Below are 12070 nucleotides of genomic sequence, written 5' to 3' on the forward strand. Positions count from 1 at the left end.
CAGCGAATCTCCCAGCAGTTCTGCACGCTACATTGACAGCGGGGAAGAGTTTGCTGCTCTTTGCCCCCTCCCATTGGCTGCACTTGCGTTTGGCGCCCATCCCGGCTCAAGTCGGGCGGTACCAACTTCCTACACGGCGGACAAGAAATGTGTGCTGCCGCCCGCTCTTCCACGAATCTTGAATGTTGGCAGAAAAAATTCACCCGGAGTGATATTTTTAGGAGGTGGTAGGGAGGACCAGCGCTACAATCGCTTGTTTTTTTTTTCTTTTCTGCCTCCCCTCTATTCGACTGTCAAGTGGTACATTCCACGACGAATGAGTGAGGGACGCTTTGCCGCCATTTTGTGTGTGAATGTGAGTGGGGCGGGCGCTGCGCGGTGAAGAGGGAGGCTGTCGCCCGTTACTCTGCCAATATGTATATCAAGCAGGTAAATACGGCTGGCCTGCACGTCTTCTGTTATTAATTGTTCAAGGAATGGGGGGGGGGGCGTTCACGAACGGAAAGGGCTGGTCGTGGGGCGGGGGGAGCCTCGCGTTAGGCTTCGCTTGTTCAGGCCAGTCTCTGCCAGAATTTGGGGCGGGCTCCAGGGGTATCGCGGACTTTTGCTTTTGGGACGTATTCTCCCAAAGAGAAAGTTGGGGGGACTCCAGAGATTTGAGGGTGGGTAGTTGTGGGCGTCCAAGCGCTGCGTTGCATCAGCAGACGGAATCCTGCCCTTTCTTATGGTCTCCCCCTGGTATAGTGGTACGGATGAAAATAATCCTCAGCTGTATGTTGACAGGAGTTGGTGATCAGCCTTTGTACTAAAATGAATAATTAAATAAGTAACTGCTGGACGTTTGGGTCATACCTGGAATTATCGTTGAAAAGTATTGGTGGTGACGTCGAGCGCTTGCCGGTGTGAATTTTGCTCTTTCAGACGCAGATTCTCTCAGAGATGGAGACAATCTGTATCTGTGTTGTGCCTGGCCAGAGTGCAGGTTGGCATTTATGATTGAGCCCTAGTACATAAACAAAAATTCCCTGCACATAGAAAGCTAGGATGACAGGGAAGAGTCTTCTCCCTAACATTCTAGTTTTTATTATGAGTAGAAATGTGTTTTATGGCAGACCACTCCTTCATGTGAACATTATCCTTTAATCAAGTGATTTAGCTCAGACATTGGGCTTTCTACCTCAACAGCTGTCTGTGAGAACTACTCAATGTCACTTAATTGATAACTTCTTTGTTATTTTCTCAAAAACAACTTCTAGCATTCATAAGTCATGTTGCTGGTTTTATGGGGTTGGATCCAGACTAAGTTTTCCATCACTAGAATGGAATCCTCCTGCCTTCTTCCTCTCATTGCATCCCAGTGATCCCCACAAACTGCTGCTCCTGTGGGATTAGGTATCCTGAGGAACAGTACAAGAGCAGCCTATAGCAGTAAAAAGCAACCAGAGGAAATTGCCAAATTAGCTTGGATCTATCCCATAGTTTTATGGTGTCATTTTTATTTGTGAGCTGTCTTGAGCAGGTTTTTGGAGAGGCGGCATATAAATTTGCTTCATGATTTTATTGTTGTAATTGCTAATTTGCAGTCCCATCCTATATTGAGTTACTCCAGGCTAAGCCAATTGAAATCAAATTTCCTACTTTTCTTGTGTGTTGAAGCTATCTGGGGGGGTGAACTTTTGTATTATTAATATATTTTATTTAAAACATTTGCATGCCGCCTTTCCACCCAGTTACGGCCCTCAAGACAGTGAACAATTAAAAAGACATTGAACGTCAACTTTAAAAACAGTCCAAATTTATAAAACCAGCAATTAAGAAAAATCAGAAGGCGTGTATGTAAGACAAAAGAGAAAGATCTTCTTCACCTGCTGGCGGAAGGAGGGTTAGTGGAATCTCCATGTGTTGGGGGCACCTGAAGAAAGGCCCCCTTTACCACTCTTAGCTAAATTGTGAGCATAACAAGGTGCGGAATATTTTAGATAAAACTCATTTGTGTTGAAGGATGATATTCCTCATTCTGTTTTATTCTGCAACTGTAATGTATAATGTCACTGTTGCTCCTCACTGGAAAATCCTTAGTTGTCCCATAAGTAGTTTTTGCTTTCATGAAAGATTTATGCTGTGTCTGACATGTTTTATAGGCTGCAGCCTAGAAATCTCCTATCCCTGTTTGTTCTCTAGCCCTAGTGTGTCCTATTCACACTTTGTGAAGGCAGTAAGCAGAATACTCATGTGGTAAACTTTTCTTTGCTATTCTTTAAGTAAATAACGGGATTGAGTGGTCAGATAGCAGCACTTCCAACAGCCTGTTTGACCACATGCACCTGGAATTTATGGCATATTCATAGTCTGAAAATTAAAACAAAAACTTTATTGTTTGGTCACCTGAAGATGATTCTTTCTTGTGACAGATGATCATACAAGTGACTAAACAATGCTTTCTTAGAGACCTTTTAAAAACTGAAAGTTTTTACATAAAGGCTGGGGAATGTGCACAGTTGCTGGGTTTTGTGCACATTGTCCATTCAGTTCCAGTGGACACCAGCATATATAAGACCTTTGACCACTTTTGTAACTTAATATGCATATATTTGATCAGACATGTCCTTACCTGCTGTAATATTTCTGTTCCATCCAGTGCTTGTCTGAACTCTGTGTGCTATATGCTACATTTACATAGAAGCCAATAATAATATTTGATTTATATTCCGCCCTTCAGGACAACTTAATGCCCACTCAGAGCAGTTTACAAAGTATGCTATTATTATCCCCACAACAAACACCCTGTGAGGTGGGTGGGGCTGAGAGAGCTCCAGAAAGTCGTGACTAGCCCAAAGTCACCCAGCTGGCTTCAAGTGGAGGAGTGGGGAATCAAACCCGGCTCTTCAGATTGTCCCACACTCTTAACAACTTCACCAAACTGGCCTAGTTGTGTACAACCAGTATTTATGACCCAAACCATGTATGCCTGGTTTTGTATGGCTTAGGCCTACATATGTTGGACTTCTGTGTATATAGGCACCTGTGTAAATTTGACACCCTGTAGGTGGATGACAAGTGGAGTGAGCCAACCCAAGTTCTCCACATATTCAAATGAACGTCTGCAAAGGGCTAGCAAAGTGATAATCTGTATCTTGGGAGGCCATGTAGCTCTTCAGAGGACCATTCCCCAATGTAGTACCCACCCCATGTTCCAGGAAATTGGACCAGGATGTTACCTGGTACGGCTAGTGGTTGTCATATGGTCTGCAACTTGATACAGCTATCTCCAGAGGGATTGAAAGCTACAAGCTTTACTGAGCTGCTGGCCTCATGCCAAGAAGGGAAGTAAAGGGTCAGTCTTCTCCAACAGTCTCTTATTATAGTTATATATTTAAGACTAATATTTGTATTATTGTATGTGCGTATTTGGTGGGATGGTACACAGGATGTACAGTAGCCAAGTGGCTTTTCATGAGCCATGGAGTAACTACTGCTGGGCTATCATTAATTTAGAATGTTATTCTTCCTTAATTCCTCAACAGTTTCCTACTGGAGAATAGGTTGAAAGAAAAACATACTGTAGTGTGTGACACAGATACATGCATGGATCTATGTTGCTTGCGGAGCCTAAGACATCCATTTAGCTGCAGCAGAACAAGCTTTATACTGTTGCTAAAAAGAATCCTTGTAAATCCGTCGGACAAAAAGTTCTGATTTTCAGAATTTATTGCAGTATATAATTGGAAGGAAGGATTTAGTTCAATTTTGTACCCAAATAAATGATGTATAAGGAATATGAAAACAAAACAGTAAATGCTAAAATCATTTTTTTCATATGGGAGAGGGGTTAATAGCAGAGGGGGAAGAGGTGTCACTCTAGCCATCAATTCTAACCCTATTTGAATTCATATCCTGCGCACTAACTTGTATACAGCATTAAAGGGTGCCTTGAGTACCATGGTAGAAGAAAGACAAGCTATGTATGTAATAAATGAAATAGTCCTGTTAGTTCCTTATGACCATGGAGCCCCTTGAAAAATTTTCTTCAGTCAACAGGCACTTAGGAACACTGTAGGGAGCAATGTGGGGATCTTCAGTGGGAGAGGAGAATTGTTAGAAATCAGTGCTCTCTTTTCCACAAACAGTAAAGCCATCATGTCAGAAGAACTGTGTAACTAGATATATGCTAGTATTCTCTTGTAATAATTAAGGCAGAGTTTCACTGAAAGCTCTTTTTGATAAATAGCAAAGAGTGTTGTAAAATTATTTTTAAATTGTTATTTTTTTCCAGCAACCTATGTTAAACCACTTGAACTGTTAGCTAATTTTCCTGATAAATACAAGCGTGGTACATTATCTATAATTTTACATGCCTGTCAGTGATAAACTTCTTACTGGCTGGACTTGCAGGTTAAAACTTCCAGGTGGGTTATGAAATCCATTTTTAAAATTACCACAGCTGTAGAATTGTCTACATTATACCATATTTTTTATTTATTTATTTCAAATTTCTATTCCACCCTCCCCGTGAGCGGGCTCAGGGTGGATAACAACATATTAAAATACAATAAAAATTCATCTACCTTAAAACATTAAAACAGCGTATGCACTCTTTATATAGTTCTTAGAGGCATTGTTTCATCTTAACATGCTATACCAGCAACATTTCACTTATTTTAGAATTCTGCTAAATTGAATATGCTTTGACCTAAATATATAAAAAGCTGTATTAAGATTTTACAGCTGAGGAGCAAGAAAATGACATCATAGAGTTGGAAGGGGCCATACAGACCATCTAGTCCAACCCCCTGCCCAGTGCAGGATCAGCCTAAAGCATCTTTGACAAGTATTCATCCAGCCTCGTCTTGAAAACTACCAGTGAAGGGGAGCTCACCACCTCCCTAGGCAGCTGATTCCACTTTTGAACTACTCTGACCGTGAAAAAGTTTTTCCTAATATCCAGCCGGTACCTTTGTGCATGTAGTCTTAGCCCATTGCTTCGCGTCCTACCCTCTGCTGCCAACTGGAACAGCTCTTTGCCCTCCTCCAAATGACAGCCTTTCAAATATTTAAAGAGAGCAATCATGTCCCCCCTCAACTTCCTCTTCTCCAAACTAAACATTCCCAAGGCCCTCAGCCTTTCCTCGTAGGGCTCAGTCTCCAGACCCCTGATCATTCTTGTCGCTCTCCTCTGCACCCTCTCGATTTTGTCCACATCCTTTTTGAAGTGAGGCCTCTAGAACTGCACACAAGAGTGATGTAAAGAGTAAGATTTGAGTAGCACTATCAGGTTCAAATTTCTCCTCAGCTGTGAATCTGTTTTACTGATTTGCTGAGAGATACAGAATTGCTCAGGCTTCCTTTGTAAACATGTAATGTGAATAACCACATATTTCACATTTAAAAATATAATAATGAATCTCTGCCTTTAAAAAAAATCCATTCTGATGTATTGTAGTTTCAAAATCTGCAAATGATAAAAATGAATTTACATGTTTGTTTTTTAAAAAACTTATCACAGGTGATCATCCAGGGGTTTCGAAGCTACCGAGATCAGACTATAGTAGATCCCTTCAGTTCAAAACATAATGTCATTGGTAAGGTTTTTTAGTATAATTGCTGTAATGATATGTATCAGTAAGTAAGAACCTCCTTAGAGACATCTGTTCATGGATTTTTGGACCATTTTAATAACAAAAATTGATAGCCTTTGAGTATTTGTGGTTTCCCTTAAGGCTGTACAATGTTTTAAGGGAGGTAAAAGCATTTCACACCATAACCCAGTGGGAGGTAAAATGTCTCTTACCCTTTCATTGGTCTGCTAGTCATAGCTCAGAACCATACTGATCAGATCAGAACTTGTACCTGCAGTATGAAACATTACATAATTCTGGATTGCTCATTTAATTATATCCTGGGATCCTGTATATTATAGAACCAGAGTATAATAGAGCGCGTAACTGATCTGTACCAGGAAGACTAATGTTTAAATACTGGCTTGCTTGTGGAGATCATTATGTCTGGTCCCAAATGAATGGTTGTGGAAGCAACATGGGACACTGTCTTGATCACCTTTGAAGAAGATGGGGGGAAATCTAACAGAATATTTCTCAAATCTGAGAAGTTTCATTCCATGAACTCCTGAATGAGCAGTTCTCTTGTGTGAAACTGGAGAAGGGGACGGGTCCTCAATGTCTTTCCAGTTGTATGCTCTTTGTTTCACTCACAGATTGCTCTAGCTGTAACTTCAGTGGGAGTTAGAACTAGGTTACAGATTTCCATGTGATATATTCTATGCCCACAGATGGTGAAGCTTCCTATGCAGCGTCTACAATAAGAAACCCCATCCTTTCCATTTAATCATAGGTTTATGCTGATGTGAGACCTTTTAAAGGTCTTTCCCAAAAGTGCTACCTGAGAGCCTTTAATTGGAGATGCCAGGGATTAAACCTGGGGCCATCTGAGTGTTCTCTGCTACAGAGCCACAGCTCTTCCCGATATGGATTGTTCTGCTTCTAGATCTGAGGGATTAACACGCACTCCCGAGATGAGGGATTGCTTTAGAAATACATAAGTTTGTATAGGAGATAAAATTGTTGGTCTGTGAGAATTGGAGAATATCATCAACCTACAGATAGGCTTATTAAAAATTGTGTACTTTGCATAAACTGATAGAATGTTAAATATAGTCATGATGTTTAATGCTACATTGCTGTTTCACTTTTTAAATGTCTGTCTCTGTATTTTACAAATAATTCCGCTTTCCACCCCCACCCACCCCTCACTGGTCTGTGGAAATGTGTTTTGACATGTCTGTTAACTCCGTTTTTATTTTTAGTGGGTAGAAATGGTTCTGGGAAAAGCAACTTTTTCTATGGTAAGTTCAAGCATACAAGTAATAGTCAAATACAATATTTTACTGTTTGAAATCTTTGTTCATGCTATTGATTCAAGTTTACATTAGGTTAGTTCTAATTTACTTCAGGAAACACCCAAATAAAGAATCATTTTAAATAACCGAAGTATTTTGTGACAGTTTATGCCATAATAAATTGGTCTTCAAGCTTATGGCATGAAATGTTGCATTTAGTTAGCAGAGAGATTTGGTCAGTCTGGATGGTCTATATGCAAGATAATAAATGGATACAAATCAGGCATTAAAATCAGTAGGAGAACCCTTCATTCTTCAAGAACATTTAATAACAGTATTAAAGGGTGCAGTATTTCAGCTGAAAAGTTTCTAAGGCAGACTTCAGTTAGAAGGTATTAAGTTGGAATTCATAAGCAAATTGGATACTCTGAAATTTGAAGTGAATAGGTTGATTAGGACATGACAAAAAGGTACATGTATATAATTCAAATTCATCCTGTTTTTGCCTATTCATGAGCAGCAGTGTATGGTTCCTGCTCATTCTCATTTGCATATTTTTTTCTTTTCATTGTTGTACAATGATAATCATTGTCCTAAGAAAATGGACCTTTTGGCCTCTATTTGTACTTGCTCCCTTCCCCCCTTTAATCTTTAAGGTGCCACAAGATTATTTCTGTTTTGGTTCTACCTGAGTAACAGTGGAATCCTGTGTACTGTTCTATTCTTAAGCTAGAATGTAGTTTTTTAAATTAGGGGTGTGCTAAGGAAAAAAAATGGTAAATTCAGTTCGGTAATAGTGAACTGGGATTAAATTCAGTATTCTCTGAATACTGAATTCATTCTCTAGTTCGGTTTGGTATTACAGAGCAAATTTGGTAAAATTCAGCCATTGTTCCTTATGGGAAACTCTTTTTTTTTTTTTAGTGGTATGGAGGGGTCATTTTTTGACTGAATTTCACCAAATTTGCAGAGGACCTACTCCTTACTGTCAACTAATGACACCCTCCCCCCCCCCCATGTTTCATAAAGATTGGACCCCGGGGGACCATTTTATGCCCCCCCCCAAGTAGGTGTTCCCAGCCACCTCCTATCTCCATTATTCTCTATGGGGAAAACTATTAGGGCTATCCAGGCCGCTGGGGGTGGCATTTTGCAAGCAAAATCCACCAACTTTGCAGGGGACCTACTCCTGACTGTCCTCTAAAGACCCCCCAAGTTTCAGGGATATTGGACCCCAGGTCCAATTCTGTGGGGCCCTAAACAAGGTGCCCTCAGCCACTCCATTTGTTCCTATTGTGGGGAAAAACTCCAAACTAACTCCCACTGCAGAATCACATGGGCCAAGGCTCCCACAGCCAGAGGCACACTCCCAAATACAAGCTCCAGACCAAACAGTCCTACAGAACCATACTAATGCCCTCCCCAAATCCCAACACCCCCTGAGCAGTCTGACCATACACTCTCCATTGTTCCCAATGACGAGAACTTTTAAAGGTTCTTTCCCAGGGGCACACACGCACAGGGCAAGGATGCCATAGCCAAGGCACGCTTCCAAATGCAAGCTCTTCCCTGGGGAAGCCCAACAGAACCAAACTGACACCCACCCACCCCACACCCCCTGAGCAGGCTTAGCAGCCACTCTCCATTGTTCCCCTCTAATCTTATCCCTTGCCTTTCCTCAGAGCCCTCTTTGGTCTCTTGTCACTCATTTTTCTTTCCCCTGTAACGTACACTAACTAAAAACTAACCTTATTAAACAGTTACATTTCCAACCCACCCAAAGCATCAGCCAAAAATGAGAGTTTCTTTTAAAACCAACCTGCCTACTCTGGAAGCTTGTTTTGAGGGTCTAAACCTGGAGAGGGACACACAAATGTGGCTGGCCTGGCTGTAAGGGAACCAGAGGTTGGCAGGGAAAGTCTAGTTAAATGTCAGTAATGGGCAGCCTATTTATCTATAGAATTTGAGTAGAATGCAAACACACCTGAACTCTTCTTAATTCATACACGAGCCTATGGGGGGAACTCTGGTGATCCCTAAAAGCAAATTACATTTTGTTTTACAAGACTTACAACTAGTCTATCTTAAAACACTCTTTTTAAAATTCACACAGCCCTCACTAAATATCCGAAGTACACACAAACACTACTAGGTAAAAGTAAGCCATGCAGCACCCCTACGATCACCCACTCCCAGAAGAAGAACAACAAACCAGCAAATACACCAAGCCAAACCTCTGTGCCAACAGAGAACAGAAACACCAACCACAATTCGATAAAGAAAGAGCAGCACCTTCAATGGGAAAACAGCCCCCCCCCAAAGAATGAACAAATATGTACAGCAACAAAGCACCCAAAACAGAGGAAAACACAGCCCCCTCCCCCCCAAGAACAAATGAATCAAAAAGCAGGAAGGAACTATAAAACGGCAAACAAAGCACCCCAACAAAACAATAAAATGGGGGGGGACCCCAGGAAAAACAGCAAAATGAACACTATTATAAGCCAAACCAAAGCACTCCCCCACAAAAGCCAAACTAAAATGCATCCTCCCGCACACAGCAAAAAAATTTCCAGCTTTTAAAATGCAAACTAGAAAAAATATCCCCCCCCCCCACATCCCTCCTAGACACCAGGCCATCCCCATCTCCAAGGGCAGAAAAAAACCAGTAAGTCTATGACTCAAACCAAGCAGCAGCAGAAGTCCTCCAGGTGCAGCAGCAGGAATCCAATCACTGGGTAGTAGGATCCAGTTGTAGTCCACATGCAGAGAGAGGGTTCACAATCAACAGCAGGCAGGGTCGTAGATCTCTCCAGGCAGCCAGAGCACACAAAATGGAGGCTGCTCTGAGGCAAGCCAGCTTTAACTCCTTGAAGGGCAGTTTTAAAAAGCCACTCTCGTTCTAGAGAAACCCATTGGCCAAAAAAGGAAAGCTCCTGCAAGGATTGGCCAGTTCCACTCATTCCTGTCTCCTTTCCTCTTTCTCCCTCCTTTCTGCTTTACTCCCCCCTCCCTTCTGGTAAAAATAGGCAGGAACCAGTTTCTTTGCAGCCCAGCAAAGGAACAGCCCAGCCACTATTACTAAAATTTACCAAATTAACCCTAATTAATTTGTAGAGTTCAGGGATATTCCCTTTTGAGTTTGGTAATACTGAATTTTACCGGATCAGGTAAAATTTGGTATTTTCAAAGGAATACTGAATCTGAATTGCTCATCCCTATTTTAAAGTATGGGGTTTCATGGTCTCCTTTTTTGTTTATGTTGTTTTGTTTCAGTAGAGTAAAGAACATGTACTGTTTAGCTATTGTATGTTCTTCCCAAACTAAAATGTCAAATTAATAGCATATATTTTGCATATGTCAAATTAATAGCATATATCAGCGATGGCAAACCTATGTCACGCGTGCCACAGCTGGCACGCAGAGCCCTCTCTGTGGGCACGTGAGCCAAGTTGCTGATCGCTAGGTCCAGGGCTCATTTGGAGGGGGAACGCCTGGAATGGCGTTCCAGTAGCTCTGAGCAGAGATCACATGGGTTTTGGCCCTGCCCACGTGATTCCTTTTCCTCAAGGCTGCCTCCCTGCTGCCCGTCTCTTTAGCAGCAGGAAGCGGAGGCAGCAGCTGGGCTGCTGGGGCTGGCTTTCTAAAGAAGAGAAAGCTGCTTAGATTTAACTTGCTTTACTTTCAGTCGTGGCTCATGAGTGAGTGAGCGAGTGTGTGTGTGTGTGTGAGAGAGAGAGAGAGAGAGAGAGAGAGAGAGAGAGAGAGAGATGTTAGTTTGGACAACTGTATGAGTTGTCCTCAGTATTCAGTATTCAGGTTTAATTGCAGTGTTGGCATTTTGAAATAAATAAGTTGGTTTTGTGTTGCAGTTTGGGCACTCGGGCTCAAAAAGGTTCGCCATCACTGGCATATATCAATAATTTAGCATTTTCATACTTTTCCTGAGATTGAAATTTACCCCTTTTTCAGTTTGATGGTTCATGATTTGTGTGTTTCTGCAGTTGCTTGCCTAACTATTTTAACAGAAAGCTAAAATAACTTCAGATGTCATAAAGAAATCCTTGCTGTAACATTTACCAAAATTCCACAACTCTAGTGATAGGCTGGATGGTAGTATTTTCAGATTTATGTTTTTAAAGTTTATCACTGAATTCAGTCCAGTAGTTTAATAGACAAATGTTATGCTTTTTGTATTACAGCAATTCAGTTTGTTCTCAGTGATGAATTCAGTCACCTTCGTCCTGAGCAGAGGCTTGCTTTGTTACATGTAAGTGAAAATAATAGACATGCTGTGGTTATACACTGTTATTTAGGGGCATTTATTGAAACTGCATAGTAATCATTGCACTCTTGGGTAAATGCTTTCTTTATGATATATTATTTCATAGTAGACTCTTTTAATTTCTTTTTCAAAGATAAGCTTTTCTTATGTAGCAGGAAGAAATAGAAGGCTTGGGTGTAGCAGTATACTACATACTACAACTAAGACATAAAGCCTTTGAATCTGATAAAATAGTTTACCAGAGCATGGGAACGGCATTATAAGCCAGAATAAATTGGTTCTAACTTCATAAAGTTGTAAATGATTTGGTCTTTTTTTTTAAAGGAAGGTACGGGTCCTCGTGTTATTTCTGCTTTTGTGGAAATTATCTTTGACAATTCAGACAACAGGTTACCAGTAAGTTCAATATATTAACTTTTTATTGATATATCTTTTTTTGCTCGCTTACTTAAGAATCAAATTTTGTAAATAGTTCAGAATGTTAACTCTGTGTCATTTTGTTGCCTTAAGATTGATAAGGAAGAGGTATCACTTCGCAGAGTCATTGGAGCTAAAAAGGACCAGTATTTCCTAGACAAGAAAATGGTTACGTAGGTGCAATTTCTTCTTTAATTCCATTCTGATTTGACTGTATACCATAACACATTTTTGAGGCATACTAGCAATAATTGAGGATGGATTCCACAACTTCTTGATGAAATTCAGAAAAAACTTGGTATTCAGTTTTTACATAAAACAGTATCTAATATTTTTCCAGTCCTCGTGTTTGAAAACATTACTGTTGCATATTTAAAAGGCACATATACCAATTACTTTGTGTTTTTATTCTCTGTGATTTGCAGTCCAGTTCTTAGAAAATGTGAACTGAATGGTACCACGGTTGGGGTCATTGTAGGTGTCTAGAAGTTGCAGCTCATAAGAAAAGACTATCA

General features: G+C 40.8%; 1 protein-coding gene across 1 annotated transcript in view; it reads left to right on the plus strand.

Moving 5' to 3' along the window:
- Nucleotides 1–353: 353 nt before the first annotated feature.
- Nucleotides 354–12070, plus strand: part of SMC3 (structural maintenance of chromosomes 3) — a 39179-nt gene continuing 27462 nt past the window's right edge. The window contains exons 1-6 of the mRNA XM_054982696.1: nt 354–429; nt 5504–5579; nt 6821–6859; nt 11056–11123; nt 11463–11534; nt 11649–11728. Coding sequence (XP_054838671.1) covers nt 415–429; nt 5504–5579; nt 6821–6859; nt 11056–11123; nt 11463–11534; nt 11649–11728 — 350 coding nt within the window. The 5' untranslated portion in view covers nt 354–414. The remainder of the gene's footprint in view (nt 430–5503; nt 5580–6820; nt 6860–11055; nt 11124–11462; nt 11535–11648; nt 11729–12070) is intronic.

This window comes from Eublepharis macularius, chromosome 6 (assembly GCF_028583425.1).
Source record: "Eublepharis macularius isolate TG4126 chromosome 6, MPM_Emac_v1.0, whole genome shotgun sequence".
Classification (NCBI taxonomy): domain Eukaryota; kingdom Metazoa; phylum Chordata; class Lepidosauria; order Squamata; family Eublepharidae; genus Eublepharis; species Eublepharis macularius.